The 20,841-nt window shown below is 43.0% G+C and overlaps 1 protein-coding gene across 1 annotated transcript in view; it reads right to left on the reverse strand.

The window, feature by feature from the left end:
* The window catches only part of EXOSC8 (exosome component 8), a 293,056-nt gene that overhangs the window by 213,969 nt on the left and 58,246 nt on the right, over positions 1-20,841 (reverse strand). The window contains exons 2-5 of the mRNA XM_069205514.1: positions 15,057-15,093; positions 14,741-14,804; positions 13,223-13,296; positions 3,328-3,373 (exon numbers count right to left, since the gene is read on the reverse strand). Coding sequence (XP_069061615.1) covers positions 3,328-3,373; positions 13,223-13,296; positions 14,741-14,804; positions 15,057-15,093 — 221 coding nt within the window. The remainder of the gene's footprint in view (positions 1-3,327; positions 3,374-13,222; positions 13,297-14,740; positions 14,805-15,056; positions 15,094-20,841) is intronic.

Consider the following 20,841-nt stretch of genomic DNA (forward strand, 5'->3'; position numbering starts at 1 on the left):
TTTTCCTTAAAGGAAAACGAGATGCATTACAAACGAATAAAAAGAAACGCGTCAGTTTAATTTTTTCAGAAGGGGTCCCATTGGGACCAGGTTACCGACTCACGACATGGGAATAGGCTTTGCGATATGGCTTTTGCGCACAGCGATTTCACTGTTTGCGAGGCACAAAAGCCTTGCTACATCTGGCCCTATGTTGTCAAAGAAGAGGAGTGGACAACTTTACTTTTATAGAACAGTAATACTCCCCATTTACTAGGGGATCCCAGATCTGTGAACATCTGGAAAGATGGAAGTTTATGGAAAAAAAGCATGATACTAAAGAATTACTTAGGTGTGTAATATGGTCCAGGAGACAGAAACATATTGCTAAGTAAGTTTTTTTTTTTTTTACACTCTTCTTTTTCACAGTTCACAGAAAATGCACAACAGCATTGACAAATCATACATTAAAACAACCTGCAATGTTTTTTGATGTATTATGACTTCTGGAGAAATTACAGAATCTTCCACAAATAGGAAGGATTAAAAACCCAACCAGGATCATGTGATCAAGGGTGAGTCACCATGCAGAAGTGTGCAAGTCAACTAAAACATGGTAAACAAAAAACTAAAGGGATGGGGTTACTGAAAAAAAGCTATGTTCCAAGGAAGGACAAACACAAGATGAACAGTCCAAGACACAGACAGCCTCAAATAGGCTGGAGTATATAAAACAAATGGTAAGCAATGGGAGGTCTGCACGCCCCTGTATGTTCATGGTAAGCCCACAATAGGTATTTTACCTCCCAACAGCTAGTGCTGTCTTTTGGGTTCGACCTATTAAAAACTGATTTTAAAGAAAACAGTGACACTGTTTCAAGACACCTTAATATTGAATATTTTTAAAGGAATGATCATGGACTATGAGCCTGAAGTTTATCCGTAAAACTAAAATATCGTTAATACTGCACATAAGGGTGATAACCAAGAGCTTAATTGCCGTTTTTTGTTCCTGCTTTCTGTGATTGAACTGAAAACAGAAGCAATTATATATTTCTCCTCATTAAGGGTCTGAATGAAATAAATAGAGAGGACATTAACGGCAAAAAAGGACATTGGGAAATAGCTCCTATGTATGAATTTCCTCAAAAAAAAAAAAAAAATTGAATAAACTGGATGTGATGAACCAAAAACTGGAATGAACATGTCAGTTTACAAACAAAAATCCACAACTCAATGAGAAGATTAGAACCCAAGCTGGCATTCAAACAAGTGGGAGGAGTGGTGCTTTATAGAGTCAAATGTATATATGCATTTACTATTTTTATAGCATGAACCTAGCCAAACTGCATTGGTGTGATACACATATCCAAAGACATGCATAAAGTAAATGAGTAATAGGAGAGGAAGTGGAGTTGTTGAGGGTTAATGCATTGGATGTAGTGTTCCTAAAGGAGGTCTTTCCTAAGTTGGAGCAGCATTGGAGCAGTCTACCAGGATGTTGTTTGAGATCCTAGGTGCATAGACGGAAAAGGTTTGTCATCTTTTTTTTTTTTACACTCAGGGCCTGATAATGAGTTTGGCAGACAGGATGACTGGTCGGCCAAGCTTCCAACGGAGATGCTGGTGCCATACTGGCTACCTCCCCGCTGGGCCCATTACGATTTTGCCGCTGGGCTGACGGGCATAAATCTTGGTTTCCGCCCATCAGCCCAGCGGGAAAGTGGCAGCAGCATTGTCCCTGCCGCTCACAGGGTGCATAGCAGACAGTAAGCACTTAGACAGTGCTGGGCACAGCCCTTTCTCCCCCTGTGGCCCCTGCACCTGTTCTCTGACAGTCTTTTCATGGAGGCTGGCGGAGAACCAGGTCGTAATCAGCAGGGCAGTGCTGACTTCATCCCCACCCGGGCTGATTCCGACCTCCGCAACCATCAGCCTGTCAGGATCGAAGATCCCGGCAGTGACAGCGGTAGGTTTGCAGGGCTGCCCGCCAACCTCGTAATGTGACAGCCACTGCCAAGTGTGGTGGTCAAAGGACTGCCACACTCGGAACCAGGCCCTTAGCCTGCAATCTGAGGGTGCTCTAGCTATGGCTGGGTCAAAAACCACCACCAGCCTGTCTACAAGGCAAGCATAAGTGCTGGTTGTAATGGCTTTGTAAATGATGCAGCTGGTTTGAAAAATTGTGTTAGCTTACAAGCCGAGCCAATAGCAATCCATCAAGATGTAGGTGATGTGATCATATTTCTTCAGGCTGCAACTTGCAGGATGATAAGGGGTACTAATTTAAAAAGAGGTCATGCCGTAGAGTATTACCTCCATCAAAGATGCAAGTTTACTGGCAAGGGTACTACATCAAAGTCAACAGAAGAAAATGTTCTCCCAGCAAGGAAGATAATGCAGCTGAGCATGAGACACAAGTAACTAATCAGTCATCACGAAGATAAAAACACTTTCATTTAAAATGAACAGATCCATAAGCAGAAAAACACCCCAGGTCAACAAAGGTACTTGAATATTCACTAAAACTTAAATTATCACTCAGCATTTAACACAAGGTAAAGCAAAACGATAGCTAGACAGATAGAGCCAGATACCAATTTCAGGGGCCCACGAATGTACATAATCAGTGACGTGCCATCCAACTGTCACAGAAAAACCAGCACTTGTATGCAGAGTCATAACCATCTAGATTGTTGCATAGTGAGGTGATGCAAATTCTTGAGAACGATTCTCAAATGTGGCTTGTAAGAGTAACCCCTCACTCCAAAGGATATTTAAACCTATGACAGACCCACTGAGATGCATCCTTTTCCAACAAAGTGCAAGTCCTCGATAACAGTACCATCCAGGTGACAGGTCTGTTTTGTATGTCATTAGGAAAGGCTAAATGTTTTTGTTAGGTTTAAAATGGCGGGTGCAGTTATCCGGCTACTGTAAGTCTCTCACCGTCAGAATGGAAGGACTATTACAAGGATGGGCGATTATGTGATCAAGATGATCTGATGCCTGATCGTACTGGTCGAGAATTCATGTTCCATACCATACCAAAGGCATCTGTTCCCAATTTGCATTTTCCCTCAATTCTGTCCACATGTTTACTTTTGTGAGCTTAATGCAGAGTGAAAGGGACTAACAGAGTCTAACATTGTTATCTCCAAAGGTGGCCTGCTTGCAACTGGTGAACTTAAAATTGTATCTAGTTTATTTTCCCCAGGAGTTAAAGTTTGTTTTACTCTTACCTTTACTGGTGCACAAGATTAAAGCCTATTTGCCATTGTGCCAGTTGCACAATTTTGCCGTTCATTTAAAAAATGTGGAAAAATCAGCATTAACATTTTTACTCACCAATGTATCCTTGGTTGGGTGCATCTATTGTAGGTGCTGCAAACTCCTGTAAAAATCAAACAAATTAGATTATATTACAAATATTTAACATTGAACAATGCTGACATTTCTCAGAGTAAACTGGGGGTTGAAAGTAACAATGAATATGCGATATTACTATTGAAACTTAAAATCGTAATATAGTTCAATATATTTCACATTCAAAGTTGGACTGTGCACAATAGTACTGAGCTGATATGGAGAACAAGAACTCTGAACTGAGGAGTAGAAAGTCACAGATTAAGTTCTTTTCTAGACAAACCTTTGTTTCTTTTTTTCTGCAAACCTGAGGTACCAACTCAACTCTGTTGCTTTAACTGGAAAGCCCTGTTCTGTACATGCACTCTTGACAGTTTAATGCAGGGATCTCCATTGGGTAGCTCGGGAGCTACTGTCTGGCCCTGGAAGTAGCTCTCAGAAGTACAGTCCAGCATAATATTTAATTTAGAGGATCTAGCCACATTGAGTAAGGCAGCACTACACATCACTGGACCTGGGTAGTGGCAGTCAGCCTAACAATATTTTATTAGTCCTGTGTGACATTTTACAGTGATATAGTTTACATCAGACGTAAGTATCCCAGTCTTATGTGTTTTGGTGGTTAAGCATCCCAGCACAATATCGAATTTTAAATATTGACCTGTCAAAACATTGTATCCAGAATATCGACAACAATAAGAAAAATCACAATACCATTAGGTTAAGTTTAGATAGGGGAGTATATTTGTATTCTTAACTCCTCATCCAGTTACCTTGAAGATGTACCTGTAGCCATTAAATATCTCTTCAGGGTACGTAGAAATGGAACTATGAGTAATAAATCTATACTTGCCTAAGCAATCAGTATTCTGGATGCAAACTTTTGGCTGACGGTATTATGTTACTTGATATCATGACATACATCTGGGTGGTCATAACTGTGGTTGTATATGATGTGGTAAAGACTGCAACAACTATTGAAGTCAAAAGTAACTCAAGACTATTTTTATGGATCAAAAGTTGCTCTCATAGATAAGGTTGGCAACCCCTATTTAACACTATTTGGGAAAGTCCTTTCGAACAGAGCAGAATGAAGCTTAATTTGGAAAAGGAAGAAATTATGTATATTGGACATGTAAACGGCTTAAGGTTAGTCTAAACTGAAATGGATCTCCCATTTATTTATTTAATGTATATTTTGGACAGCTGGGACCTCCCTCGGATCCCTTTGGCAGATACAGAAAAGTGGTTTTGAACACAGGAATAGAATATAGAGTAGCCGATATTCTTTAACACCACAGTCAATGCTACAGAAAAGCAATTTTTTATGGATCAAGATGGTCAAGCACCAGTCTCAAAGTGACTAACTGGTAGGGCCAGCTCTATAACAAGCTTAAGGTGTTAGAAGGTTCTAGAGTGTATCCATGAGTCAAGGACGATATGCCCTTAGCCATAGGCTGAAAGGGAATAGTGAGTTTACGTGCCTCTCTGGAACTTCAAGAAGGCTTCTCCGGGTAGGTATTTCCATGTGTCTACGGCACATAATCTGGAATATTTTTTAGACCATTTTACATCATCGGTGTTGCCTTGCAAGATTTTAATACCGAAGTACTGTCCACCATCAATGTAGAACCTATGTTTTGATTTTGGTCTGTTTGAGCTGTGGGCAGGTGTAGGAAGTTGGCTCTGTATGTGCTATTTCAAAGTAAGGAATAGCATGCACAGAGTCCAAGGGTTCCCCTTAGAGGTAAAATAGTGGTAAAAATAGATAATACTAATGCTCTATTTTGTGGTAGTGTGGTCGAGCAGTAGGCTTATCCAAGGAGTAGTGTTAAGCATTTGTTGTACATACACATAGACAATAAATGAGGTACACACACTCAGAGACAAATCCAGCCAATAGGTTTTTTATATAGAAAAATATCTTTTCTTAGTTTATTTTAAGAACCACAGGTTCAAATTCTACATGTAATATCTCATTCGAAAGGTATTGCAGGTAAGTACTTTAGGAACTTCAAATCATCAAAATTGCATGTATACTTTTCAAGTTATTCACAAATAGCTGTTTTAAAAGTGGACACTTAGTGCAATTTTCACAGTTCCTAGGGGAGGTAAGTATTTGTTAGGTTAACCAGGTAAGTAAGACACTTACAGGGCTTAGTTCTTGGTCCAAGGTAGCCCACCGTTGGGGGTTCAGAGCAACCCCAAAGTCACCACACCAGCAGCTCAGGGCCGGTCAGGTGCAGAGTTCAAAGTGGCGCCCAAAACGCATAGGCTAGAATGGAGAGAAGGGGGTGCCCCGGTTCCGGTCTGCTTGCAGGTAAGTACCCGCGTCTTCGGAGGGCAGACCAGGGGGGTTTTGTAGGGCACCGGGGGGGACACAAGTCCACACAGAAATTTCACCCTCAGCAGCGCGGGGGCGGCCGGGTGCAGTGTGGGAACAGGCGTCGGGTTTGCAATGTTAGTCTATGAGAGATCTCGGGATCTCTTCAGCGCTGCAGGCAGGCAAGGGGGGGATTCCTCGGGGAAACCTCCACTTGGGCGAGGGAGAGGGACTCCTGGGGGTCACTCCTCCAGTGAAAGTCCGGTCCTTCGGGTCCTGGGGGCTGCGGGTGCAGGGTCTCTCCCAGGCGTCGGGACTTTAGGTTCAAAGAGTCGCGGTCAGGGGAAGCCTCGGGATTCCCTCTGCAGGCGGCGCTGTGGGGGCTCAGGGGGGACAGGTTTTGGTACTCACAGTATCAGAGTAGTCCTGGGGTCCCTCCTGAGGTGTTGGATCGCCACCAGCCGAGTCGGGGTCGCCGGGTGCAGTGTTGCAAGTCTCACGCTTCTTGCGGGGAGCTTGCAGGGTTCTTTAAAGCTGCTGGAAACAAAGTTGCAGCTTTTCTTGGAGCAGGTCCGCTGTCCTCGGGAGTTTCTTGTCTTTTCGAAGCAGGGGCAGTCCTCAGAGGATGTCGAGGTCGCTGGTCCCTTTGGAAGGCGTCGCTGGAGCAGGATCTTTGGAAGGCAGGAGACAGGCCGGTGAGTTTCTGGAGCCAAGGCAGTTGTCGTCTTCTGGTCTTCCGCTGCAGGGGTTTTCAGCTGGGCAGTCCTTCTTCTTGTAGTTGCAGGAATCTAATTTTCTAGGGTTCAGGGTAGCCCTTAAATACTAAATTTAAGGGCGTGTTTAGGTCTGGGGGGTTAGTAGCCAATGGCTACTAGCCCTGAGGGTGGGTACACCCTCTTTGTGCCTCCTCCCAAGGGGAGGGGGTCACAATCCTAACCCTATTGGGGGAATCCTCCATCTGCAAGATGGAGGATTTCTAAAAGTTAGAGTCACCTCAGCTCAGGACACCTTAGGGGCTGTCCTGACTGGCCAGTGACTCCTCCTTGTTTTTCTCATTATTTTCTCCGGCCTTGCCGCCAAAAGTGGGGCCTGGCCGGAGGGGGCGGGCAACTCCACTAGCTGGAGTGTCCTGCTGGGTTGGCACAAAGGAGGTGAGCCTTTGAGGCTCACCGCCAGGTGTGACAATTCCTGCCTGGGAGAGGTGTTAGCATCTCCACCCAGTGCAGGCTTTGTTACTGGCCTCAGAGTGACAAAGGCACTCTCCCCATGGGGCCAGCAACATGTCTCGGTTTGTGGCAGGCTGCTAAAACTAGTCAGCCTACACAGATAGTCGGTTAAGTTTCAGGGGGCACCTCTAAGGTGCCCTCTGTGGTGTATTTTACAATAAAATGTACACTGGCATCAGTGTGCATTTATTGTGCTGAGAAGTTTGATACCAAACTTCCCAGTTTTCAGTGTAGCCATTATGGTGCTGTGGAGTTCGTGTTTGATAGACTCCCAGGCCATATACTCTTATGGCTACCCTGCACTTACAATGTCTAAGGTTTTGTTTAGACACTGTAGGGGTACCATGCTCATGCACTGGTACCCTCACCTATGGTATAGTGCACCCTGCCTTAGGGCTGTAAGGCCTGCTAGAGGGGTGTCTTACCTATACTGCATAGGCAGTGAGAGGCTGGCATGGCACCCTGAGGGGAGTGCCATGTCGACTTACTCGTTTTGTCCTCACTAGCACACACAAGCTGGTAAGCAGTGTGTCTGTGCTGAGTGAGAGGTCTCCAGGGTGGCATAAGACATGCTGCAGCCCTTAGAGACCTTCCTTGGCATCAGGGCCCTTGGTACTAGAAGTACCAGTTACAAGGGACTTATCTGGATGCCAGGGTCTGCCAATTGTGGATACAAAAGTACAGGTTAGGGAAAGAACACTGGTGCTGGGGCCTGGTTAGCAGGCCTCAGCACACTTTCAATTGTAAACATAGCATCAGCAAAGGCAAAAAGTCAGGGGGCAACCATGCCAAGGAGGCATTTCCTTACAGCAGGTTCCTGGAGATTGTGGAGAGAAATGCCTAAAACCGACCAATCAAAGCTCTCTAGATGCTGATACATTTCTAAGAATTTGAGCATTGTATTCTCATACTTCAGACTAGCACCAAATGGGGGGCTGGAGCAAACTCAAGTTGGGCACTATAGCTTGCAAACATGTGCAAGGCACTCCAAGAGATTTTCAGATTTAACTCCATGAACAATGGTCGCTGTACCACTGAGAGCGATGTCAGCTCTGCCAGCTTTGGGTTTTTTCATTCACTAAGTGAATATCCTTCTTGAGTGGGAAGTAAACAGAAAATCCACAGCTGGGCACCTTTAGTTTACACAATTTAATAATTAAAAGCAACCTTTTACCAGTATAAGTTAATTAAAACAGTCATGTTTTATATTTACATAAAAGTAATATGAGCAAGACACAGCTGCCCCTTTTTTCCAACTTTGTGTAGCCTGGGAGGCTTATCCACTTGCACCACCATATAGACAAAATATGATACAGCAATCTGGCCCTACACCAGTATACTGATGTGAGAAGATGAAGACCTTTTATGGTGATAGAGCCCTACACTTCAATCTTTGAGAGCCTTGAAACAGGAGTAGAATTTCTTCGTATGGCTGGATTCAGAATAGATTTGATTAAGTCGTAGGTACTTACACTAATGGAAGACTTTGCCTCCTTGGAAATTGGTGGCAGTGGAATTGGGGGTGTGGATAAAGTGACTATTTTGGTATAATCATCACACAATTTGAGTAGCCATTCCATGACCACAATGTTCAGTGAGTGAGCTGGAGGATAACGGTCAACGTACAGAGATGGGATAGATCCCTTCAAGTAATGAGAAGGGTGGCAATCATTAAGATGACATGTATTTTGTAGACTCCCTTCTACAGCCCCAGTTGACTTTTTATGGAGATCAGCAGTAAATGAACATCCTCGAATTTCTGGAGCAAACTCTAAATATGGAGTTGAATCCTCCACAGTAGGATTATTATTGCAAAGGAAAAAACTCAGGCAGTGGATTCTAGTCCATAAATCGAACTTTCTTTAGCAATCGGAGGATTTTCAGTTACCACAGGACTCTGCATAGGGCCCCTTTGTTGCTATATGAAGGAAATGTGTATAGTATGGGAAGAAACCCAACCCTGTATTAGATCTCCCATCATCCACCTGTCTCAGAAGTTGATCATCTGTTCAATACAATATACACTGGGCTTCTGGCTTTATGGCCTTTTTTTTTTTATTTTTTTTTTTTAACATTTCTGTCTATAATTATCCATCTTTTGGTCATTTTAATGGTATTTATTGATATTTATTTTATGTTTTGAGAATAAATGGAATCGTAAAATGGTATATTCGCACATTTATATAACTGATTAAAATGCACTAATACGTCAAAGCTGGTTGGTTGTAGCAAATGAAGCAGACAAATATAACAAAACACTACTTCAACAGGAAAATAAGTATGAGCATTATATACAAATACATAACATATCCTCGTATTTAGGGGAATCTCATCCTGTTTTTAAATCTCCTTGGTGTCTGTTAGTAGTTGGTCTGGAATTCATGAAGGACAACAAGGAGGGTCACTCATAAGAAGCACAATTTTCTGTATTTTTTTTCCAAATTCACATTTTTGTTCTGAAGTGCAGTTAGTTAAAACCATTGCACATGTATGCATCTGTACTTTTCCACTTTAAAAAATAAATACAGAAAGGAAGTATTTTGCTTCCTGTAAAAAAAGAATCTGTAAACATGGAAAACCAGATGCCTTAATTATACGCTACTACTGGGTTTTTGGAGCTTTAACACATGGTATGGTTGAGTCACTAAGTAATGCTCAGTAGAAGACGTAAACACTGAAACCCATGATGGAAGCAGTCAGATTTGAAATGGGACAGCTGCTGAGAGCTAGTACAAATGGTTTCCTCAACATCAAGCATAACTTTACACATTTTAAGACATATCAGCATACACATATTAGAGCAAACTGAATTTATCACCATCGATAAACTGTCCTAGGTTCCCAGGGGCTGGAATTTAGGGATACATGGTTTGCCCTACACTTTATGGTCCTAGAGCAGTGAACCAGCATATGTAAAATAATAGCTAGATTCATGTGGGGTCATCTTGAATGCTCAATTGCCTATTGAGTTCTTGCCTCATTCCAAAAATAAAGACAGAAGCATATGCACTAGGTGCTGTTACTAGCCGAGCAAAGCAGAGCAATGGGTTAGCTACTGCGGAGGGGGTCTGTGGTTGTACTGGAGAGAAAGAGTTTATGGGGCTAATGAGGATCAATCTGCTGTACTGAAGGACAGCCACAGGGACAAAGATAATGGGTGCCATTTATATTTACATACTTTTGTTTTTTAATGAAATCCTTAGGGGCATGACTTAAAATCATAACTTCACAGAAGAACACAACTGCTAAATGTTCTGTGAAGGTGCTAATGTATCATAAACCATCATATACTCTCTGTGAGTCATTCTTTGAATAGTCTTATTTTTTTGAAGAGCTAAAACCTCAATGAAAACAGTTCACAATGGAGAATTGCATATACTAATTTCACCGACTTTCTCCCACTCTATTTCTAATGGATACTTCTTCACATATTTTTCTCATGTTTGACATAGCCTCATGAGTCGAGATTGGATCTGGAAAATAATTCAACAATGAGTGCTAGGAGGCACTGAAGAAGCTGTAAAAGCATCACTATATGTGTTATCATTACTACATAAATAACTATCTCATGCCCAATGTAAAGAAATGGCTCCCGGTTTCAGTTACCCCCCACTTTTTGCCTGATACTGATGCTGACTTGACTGAGAAAAGTGTGCTGGGACCCTGCTAACCAGGCCCCAGCACCAGTGTTCTTTTACCTAAAATGTACCGTTGTCTCCACAATTGGCACAACCCTGGCACCCAGGTAAGTCCCTTGTAACTGGTACCCCTGGTACCAAGGGCCCTGATGCCAGGGAAGGTCTCTAAGGGCTGCAGCATGTCTTATGCCACCCTAGGGACCCCTCACTCAGCACAGACTGCTTGCCAGCTTGTGTGTGCTGGTGGGGAGAAAATGACTAAGTCGACATGGCACTCCCCTCAGGGTGCCATGCCAACCTCACACTGCCTGTGGCATAGGTAAGTCACCCCTCTAGCAGGCCTCACAGCCCTAAGGCAGGGTGCACTATACCACAGGTGAGGGCATAGGTGCATGAGCACTATGCCCCTACAGTGTCTAAGCAAAACCTTGGACATTGTAAGTGCAGGGTAGCCATAAGAGTATATGTTCTGGGAGTCTGTCAAAAACGAACTCCACAGCTCCATAATGGCTACACTGAATACTGGGAAGTTTGGCTACTAACCCCCCAGACCTAAACACACCCCTAAATCGAGTATTTAGGGGCTCCCAGAACCAAGCAAGATAGAATCCTGCAACCTAAGAAGAAGAGGACTGCTAAGCTGAAAAACCCTGCAGAGAAGACGGAGACACCAACTGCTTTGGCCCCAGCTCTACCGGCCTGTCTCCCCCCTTCTAAAGACACTGCTCCAGCGACACTTTCCCCAGGGACCAGCGACCTCTGAATCCTCAGAGGACTGCCCTGCTCTAGAAGGACCAAGAACTCCCGAGGACAGCGGCCCTGTTCACCAAAGACTGCAACTTTGAAACAAAGCAGCAACTTTGAAACAACCTGCGTTTCCCGCCAGAAGCGTGAGACTTGCTACTCTGCACCCGACGCCCCCGGCTCGACTTGTGGAGAACAACCACTTCAGGGAGGACTCCCCGGCGACTGCGAGACCGTGAGTAACCAGAGTTGCCCCCCCCCCTGAGCCGCCACAGCGACACCTGCAGAGGGAATCCCGAGGCTCCACCTGACCGCAACTGCCTGCTTCCCAGATCCCGACGCCTGGTAAAGACTCTGCACCCGCAGCCCCCAGGACCTGAAAGATCGGAACTCCAGTGCAGGAGTGACCCCCCGGAGGCCCTCTCCCTTGCCCAGGTGGTGGCTACCCTGAGGAGCCCCCCCCTTGCCTACCTGCATCGCTGAAGAGACCCCTTGGTCTCCCATTGATTTCAATTACAAACCCGATGCGTGTTTGCACACTGCACCCGGCCGCCCCCGCGCTGCTGAGGGTGTACTTTCTGTGTGGACTTGTGTCCCCCCCCGGTGCCCTACAAAACACCCCTGGTCTGCCCTCCGAATACGCGGGTACTTACCTGCTGGCAGACTGGAACCGGGGCACCCCCTTCTCCATTGAAGCCTATGCGTATTGGGCACCACTTTGACCTCTGCACCTGACCGGCCCTGAGCTGCTGGTGTGGTAACTTTGGGGTGGCTCTGAACCCCCAACGGTGGGCTACCTTGGACCCAAACTTGAACCCCGTAGGTGGTTTACTTACCTGCAAAAACTAACAAACTCTTACTTCCCCCAGGATCTGTGAAAATTGCACTGTGTCTAGTTTTAAAATAGCTATATGTCATTTATGTGAAAACTGTATATGCTATTTTGCTACTTTAAAGTTCCTAAAGTACCTACCTGCAATACCTTTCATTTGAAGTATTACATGTAAATCTTGAACCTGTGGTTCTTAAAATAAATTAAGAAAATATATTTTTCTATACAAAAACCTATTGGCCTGGAATTGTCTCTGAGTGTGTGTTCCTCATTTATTGCCTGTGTGTGTACAACAAATGCTTAACACTACTCCTTTGATAAGCCTACTGCTCGACCACACTACCACAAAATAGAGCATTAGTATTATCTCTTTTTGCCACTATCTTACCTCTAAGGGGAACCCTTGGACTCTGTGCATACTATTCCTTACTTTGAAATAGTGCATACAGAGCCAACTTCCTACACCCAAGACATCTGTATTTTTTCCATCCAAAAGTCCCTGTGTGTACTATCCTTCCAAGGAGATCCCTGGGCAGATCAAGGGGTCAAGGACCAGTGTCCACTTTCCTTGCATCATTTGTCCTTGGCCAGACAGCACAGAGGAGCCACCAAACTGTAAAAGTATGGTCTTTGCTCCAGTCTTGATCTGGTTGCTATCTGAGGAGAAGTGGAGCAAGTCTATTGGCCGAATGGCCCTTTGGGTAGTAGGTCAACATGTAGGGTGCTTGCGAGTGGGCAAAAAACGAAAGTAGTCCCACCCCTGCTACAAAGAAAAACAGGGAATCAACAATAAGAAGAATTCTCATAAGAATAAGCCCTCTCTAAGAAGAGACCGCTCATTTTTTGATATTGGAACTCCTGTCATACCATCTCACATTGTGGTTGCAATCTTTTTACCAAAAAAGCTGCTTCTTTGTACTATTCGTCTCAGACATACAAAGATCAACTTCATAATATATTCTGATTTCATGAGAGCACTAAGCAGGGCTTCGAAAACCCACCTAAATTAACATATATGCATGTAGAAACCAGCAAGAATGAGTGACAAGCCAGGTCACCATTATGCTATAATAAAGAGAAGCAATACATTAGTGGGACACAAACATTAACTTACTGCTTTGATGCCACAGATCACAGTGGTATTTCCAATTTTCACCAAGGCAGACCCATCTGCAGTTGTAATAGAACCTGGACACAAATCACAAAATGACAAAACTGCAACAATCAGTAAAAGGCAATTTAAAGAAGAAGCCAGCAGTTACATATGTGGTTATATGGCATGTCTGCTACAAGCAATATAATAGGCTTCAAATGATAAATTCTGCTTTAGTGGTTGTTATGAAGCAGCTTTGAGAAACTCAATTGTTCAGACACTGTAGTAACAAAACTAATGTTGTGGAATACAAACTTAAATAAAATGCCAGATCAAAAATGTAATGTAGTACAAATATTATGACCTTTGGTCCCACACCTCTGATTTTATCATAGGTGCAATAAACCACTTATAAACGTCCCTGGTTAATGGACAGGTTTAAAACAAACAACCTGCTAGGATTTTAGTTTTTAATGCCAGCTTTTACCTGTCTACCCAGTGCCATTCTAATGAGAAAGAAAGACGCTTTCCATTTCCTTTGCACTATGCAAAATGAAGCAGAATTATAATTCCATTGATGATTAAACCATTCACCTTGGAACACAGAATACTTGGCAAGGAAGACGGACAATCCAAAATAGTATTTCTTTCTGGGAAAACAAGTGGTAATACGGTGACAGAAAACATGGACATCTGTGCTAATGTACAAAGAAAGCTATCTAATTGTTCACAGTGGCACAAACCCCATGCCACCTAAAAGAATGTCCATCATGTCATCTCTAAAAATGGTTTAAAAGTACTACTAAGTTCAATGAATACTGTGGGTTTATTAACCGACTAACTGAATTGCCAAACTCTTCTATGAATAAAACTCTTTCTGGAACCCAGTTTCAGACTCTGCAGTATTAGATGACCTATCCACAACTGGGTATATAAATAGATTTGAAAAAAAGTCTCCACTAGAAAAATGTCTTATGATGGTTAATTGATTTTAATTGTACATACTGCAACAACTGCAGGTTTACCTGAAAATACTTGAGGAAATTACACGCATGATTTTGTAACTATTCTGGAAAGTGCCGAAAAGAAGCATGGCATGCAGTAGGGCACAACCTTATGCTCAACTCCAGCACAGGTCACTAAAGCACTGCAAGCACCAGGAGCTTTTGTGCCCATGTCAACACTGATCAAGAACAGAAGACGTCACCAAACAACTGTTGTCTCAGGGGATGCATGACAGGAAGGGTGAAGACAGACAAAGGCCACTACAAAAAGGGATTACCATTCTTGTGGAGGGCCAAAAAAAAAAAAAAAAAAAAAAAAACACAAACAGTATGAACTGTAAAAAACTAGAACATGGCAACATAAAACTAAGATAATAAAACATTAGAACACTACCTTAACAGATGTATTATTTCATCCAAAATTGTGTCTTCAAAAATATTGACCAAGTGCACAACTTAAAATTTTATAAAATGTCAGAAAAGAGGTGATGTTTCCATGTTATAAAGAGGCTCAGCCAACCACTCCAGTGCTTACCTATGTTGACAGTTGTAGTTCTAAATCCACCAAGCTCTCGTCCATCTGGTCGACAGTTTTCTTTCTAAATGCAAACAAAATGCTCACAAATGTAAATTTTAGTTATATAGGTGTATGGACAGTGCTAGTCTAACTGCTTGAAAGGCATTAAAAAATTACTGTCTATTAAAGTAGCGCTGATAAAGTAAATATTAAGGCTTTAACAAAGTCACAGTCTTAATGGTGTTAATGGTTTGGAGACAGATAGCAGGGCATTGAAAAAGGGAGTCTCTGACAAACATCCATCATAATTCGGGTAGAGATTTAAAGAACTCACCAGAAATTTTCTGTAATATTCCAAAGGTTCCACAGTTCTAAAAGATAAAATTGGTGTAAATTAGGCTTTGGAATAAAAACATTTTAAGGACAAAAACCTATATCGTATGTTGTTCTCGTATAATAGATTTATTTCTCAAAGACATCTTATTGTAGGTGCCCAGTGACAATTATCACATAGTAATCACGTGCATTTATGTTAATTTGTTTTCATACGTCTGGCCTGACACGTAGATATTTGATATACTGTATTGTACAGTCAACTGAAGTAGAATCATATGATCATCATAAATTGTGTGAAGAAAATGTCATAAAACATGTGAAGTAATGCATTTCATTCTCCACAGAGGAACACCAGCTACTCAAACATCATACATGGACTGTTATTCTACTAGCCACCATGCATTTCTGGCATGCAAAATAGACTGCATTCCAAGTATCTGTTGGGTGGTCTGCATAACAAACTCAAATTGTCTGAGTAACACCAAGTATTTTTAAAGTCACCACCACAGCTATTCATACAGGGACAACTGTTGCTTGTTTTTGCATAAACAAACATAGTATTTGTTTTAAATAAGAACTTGCAAGCTACAAAGACACCAGATAAATGCAACTGAACCCCAGAAATAAATACACACTTTCAGTTAATTTTGCATTTGTTTTTATAACAGTGGCACACAGTGGACTCTTTGGATTCGCCTTTGTTAAATATAGGATAAATAAGGTGGAGGGACTCGGTCTTGCCCCCTCTCAGAAGATGCACAAATATTTATTAAGCTTTCTGCACTGGTTGCTTGAATGTGATTAGTATAAAGACTTTTTCAATGTGTTGCCACCCATTACTCAAACCAGATGATGGTGCTGCACTCCTCAAATGCTTGTACATCTGAAAGTATTTTTGATGTTACAGCACTGCAAAACCTCTACGTCCCTCGACCCACTCATTACAATGCAACAACATCATTATAATAACAATAGAGCTTAACATGACCCTTCTGTAATTTTCTAATTTTTCATTTTGTTTCTATGATACATTCTCTCTTTCAATTTGTATCTAAAAATGTGGGCATGGTCGCAAGTATCAATTCTTACTGTGCAGTTGCAATGCCACAGAAAACAAGTGACCAGCCGGTCCATTTTCCCTAAACTTAACTGATAAAAACTAGGATTAGTGAAGTTTAGTATTTTCATCCCCGAGTACGACAAAGCAGTATGTACACAAATTACCTTGATCCCAAAAATAAAAATAGGCTATTCCTCCGAATATATGGGGACCTGCAAATTGACCTCAGTGGGTAGGACTAATCATGTATAATAAAAGGAATTAACCAGTCATAATGGAATATGTGATGGAGACTTCTGAGCATTATTCAGTGAACAGATTTTACTTCTAACACTACAGCATAAAAGTTCAACTGATGACCAAGGTCTTCTTTTAAATGTTTTCTTCAGATGGACTTCTTAGGGCTGTGGAAGTGTGGGACATCAGGGCTCTTGTAAGGAAGGATCTATCGTACTATTCGGTCTCAGTGAATATCTCTTTTTAAATTGCGCTCCTGACTTTTGCTCCATTTTTTGTAGATTTCAGCTTGTTTTTTTTTTTCTTTTGCCAAATCATATTTCAATTCGAAGGTAGTTTGATGACTACAACGAGATGAAAAAACATTCAATACTGATTTCATATAAAATTATGAAATAACAGATTTCCACACTTAAAAATAGAATCAGACGCATCAGATACAAGCAACATTTATTATGAAAAGTCCCTTAAGAACTTGTCTACTGAAACTGCTACAGCAGCAGCAGCAAAAAGGAGGAATTCCCATTGTACATAAAATATAACTAAGATATATACTTGAAATTCATAAAGTAATGCACAAGTGAGTAAAGAAGTGCAAGAGAGACATTGTTTAGGTAATTCTGCAATGCAATTTGACCCTCCCACTTGTTTGATTTCTTTTCAGGGCTAAACCTAGTCTCACCTTTAATACAAACTGCAATAGGTGTGCATTAGAAGTGAATAGCAGGTCACTGCTAATACTCAAGGAAGAGCGCACCAAATACATTTTCTTTAGAGTACCCATCCAGTGAAATAAGTCACAACAAATATGAAAACCAACAAGACAACAGACAAAGGAGCATTCAGAAATGCATAATGTTGGTAATTGCTACAGGTGCAGGATTAGGTAAAAAATAAATAAATAAAAAAACATTTGTTCTCTACTCTGGATGGCACACAGGAGACACTACTTTCCAGAAATATATCAAAGATCATTTTAAAAAGAATAAAACCATGATAGGAAAATTTTCTTCCGAGACTTGCTAGGCTGGTTTCATTTGAAAAAGAACACTCAAATTGCGATTAAGCTCAAATTTCAGGATAAGAGCCTTGATTTTATGCATAATTTGATTCCATCATCCTCCATTAGTGAAGCATTACTCCCAGCCACTGAATTATCAGTCTTGAAAAGCCTTAATTAGAAGTGGATTGCAGGAAATGCAGCTTCCAAATTAAGGGAGTGCAGGGCTGGACTAGTACAAGTCAAAGCACAACCAACAAAGAGCAAAATGCTAATGCCAATCCATGCTTCCATCGTCTTTTTTTGTTCTTAATGAAATGAACTCTTGATTTTAAGAGAAATAAGTTGCCTGTAACGTGCAATCGATCAAACCTACCTTTATTTTGTTTTTTGCAGCAACATAGGGTTCTACACAACTTGACAATAGCACTAGTTCTAGGGCCCTTGCTCCTTACCTACAAGGCCCAGTTCCATATTGTGTTGGAGAAGGCAGCCAGGCAGCCTCCTTGGATTCCCACTGGTTATGGGCTGAAAGGAGCTGAAGACCTTGTGGGGTGAGGGGGTGAGTCTTCAGTCAGGAGTGTTTTAGCCTTGTACTACTATTTAATACTTCCAGTGCTCAAGTAAGATGTGAGCGTTGTCATGGGTGGAAGGAGGAAGAGAATGAGCCTCTAAACATAGGTAATCGAAAAAGAGCTTGAAAAATGGTGTGCAGTAGAAGGCCTAAATTGCGCAAATGCTGAAGGGAGGTGTATAGCACAGGGTACGAAGACAAGTGTAACAGAAAGTGGGCAAAGGGTGGCATAAGATCTGCAGGGTGGGGGGGTGGAGGGAAAGGTGTTGAAAGGTGTAGCAAAGCTTGTCCACTCCTAGTAAAGGTTAGCAACCAACTGTCATTCAGAGTGGACAGGGTATGGCTAAAAAACAGAAAACAAACAAAAAACAGTGGCAGCACAACAATCCTTTGCTGCCATAATATTTCAAGTTCCTTTAATGTTGATGCAAACCCCTACAAAATATTAGTGCATGGAGCCAGTGGTCTACTCAAAATGTCTTTACTTACACTATAAAAGCCATAAACCTGCCATTTTGCATGCAGCTGAAGAAAGCCATTTTTATTCACCTACAATCATGGAAGGGTATTGACGGGTTAATGCCCAAATGATCTGTGTCTTTCTTAAGCAATGTAACCCAACTCCTTAAACAGTGGAATGCTTGCCCTTTCAATGTCACGTGAAGGAATCCAGGCTTCAGACTATCACTGAGCTTCTATAAACTTGTCGGTTGACGCCACGGTGCTCATGTGCATAGGATGGCTCCCAGCTGTATCTGGCACAGGAAATCCCTCTGGTGCAGGTACCAAAGGGTTTTCCTTCTGCCAAAAACAGCCTCGGGAGCTGGGGAAAAGCTTCTCCTGCTTCCGAGGTCGTTTTTGATTTTCAGTGAAATGACGATCAGCCCACATGGCGCGCTGAGGTCATTTCACTGAAAGAGAAATGAGCAGATCAGCTCATTTCAGTTTCACTGCCTCGGTGCTAAGGTTCCCCCGAGCACCAAGGCAGACGGGAGAGGTATCACTGAAGAGGGGAGAGTCTCCGCTTTCCAATGGTACCCATCCCTAGTGGATCCATGCTTGGAGATTGCTGAAGGAGGGTGATCCCAATCAGGGATCCACCCACTAAACACCTGGGAGGGTGAGCAGCCCCCTGGGCAAGGGATTTTGCTCCTCCTTTTTGTTTTCTTGGCCATGATCAGTCTTTCTGTCCCCCCTCCCCCCACCCAGGGGGGCTTGACGGGGGCAATGGGGAGCTGGGGGCGATGGTCAGAAAGCCAAGAAGGCACCAGGGATTTTTTTTTTTTTTGTGCATCTAGGAGTGGGGCTGTCCAGAATGTGCATTTCAATGTCCCCACCCCTTCCCAAACAAAATATTCAGCACAGCATTTCTGCCCCTCCTCGAGGGCAGAATGCCCACTAGACACCAGTGACATTTTTCTTTTTGCTAGTGTAGGGTTGGGTGCCACCCACAATGGGCATGGCAAAATCCCTACCCCTTCCGAAAAAATGGGCACAGTCTTTCTGCCCCCGGGGGCAGCAGATGGGGGTTATTACCCCCGATCTGCCCCCAGGGGGGAGCGAGGGGGGCAGAAAGCCCACTAGACACCAAGGACTATTTATTTGGTAGTGTAGGGGTGGGGCCTGCCCTGAATGGGCATGGGAATGCCCTCAAATCACCACCCAAAAATGGGCACAGTCTCTCTGCCCCTCCCCAAACGGGGGCAGATGGGGATTATTACCCCCTCCTGCCCCCCCGATCTGCCCCCAGTGGGGCCAGAAATATCACACCAACAGGGAAGATGTATTTTTTTGTTTTTGGCTGCCCACCATCAACATGGCTATGCCCACACCTCAAATAAATTGGGACAAAGTCTTTCTTCCCCCCTAAGGGGCTGATGTGGCTAATTACCCTCAATCTGCTCACCCCCCCCCCCCCCCCCGGGGGGCAGACACCCCACCAGATGCCAGGGAATTAACAACAAAAAAAAGGGTGGGGGACTGCCTACCCCCATGGGCAAGGTTATGCCCCCACCCCAACTGAAGGGGGAAAAACAGTCTTTCTGCTACCCCTGAGGACTAAAGCATCTCATCCCGATGGCAAGCAAGAGGACATCTGACTCTTTTGGATGTTGATTTTGCATCTCAGCCAGGAGAGCCTGGCTAACTCCCAATTTTGTCCCACTTACAATGGTGAACGGCTGTACTTTTTGGGCTTGGGTAGGCTGTCACCTGTAAAGACCTACCACACCCAGACACTTCTGAAAGTGGGGAAGTCCACGGTGGTATGCTTCACATACACTCAACACCATTTTCTTACTCATAATGCCATGCAAACCTCCAACTTAGCCTGGTCATGCATTTTCCCTACATTTTTCTTAAGGAAACTTCCAGAGCCTGCAAGAATCCACAAAATTCCTATCACCCAGCATTACCCCACTAGTGCCTGTAAGAGCAACGGATCCAACCGAAGTCAACAGAAGTCTCCGTGCAAGGGCTCCCATTGTCTTTGGTTTGGTCTGTTCCTGTTGCAGCACTAGGACCAGCCACACAAGTGGAGCTGCAAATTTATCTGCACAGATGAGGCAATGCTGGGTGGCAGGAAGTTTTCATCACAGAAATATAAGGAAAATGTGTCATTTCATGCCAAGTTTGAGGTTTGCAGGTCATTGTTGATAAAAAAGAAACCTAATAAGATCCACACAAGTGACACGATCCTGGATTCCCTTAGGTGTCTGTTTTTAAAAAAATGTACAGGTTGGCTAGGTTTCACTGGGTGCCGGCTGCGCTGGGGTCCAAAATCTAGAACTACCCACATCGGAAAAAGAGGGTCCGTTTTTAGGTGGAAAAATGTGCTGCGGTCACGGTGCGTTTTGGACCGTTTCCTGTCGCGGGCACTAGGTCTCATAACACAAGTGAGGTACCATTTTTAT

The sequence above is a fragment of the Pleurodeles waltl genome, chromosome 8, assembly GCF_031143425.1.
Source record: "Pleurodeles waltl isolate 20211129_DDA chromosome 8, aPleWal1.hap1.20221129, whole genome shotgun sequence".
Taxonomy (NCBI): Eukaryota; Metazoa; Chordata; class Amphibia; order Caudata; family Salamandridae; genus Pleurodeles; species Pleurodeles waltl.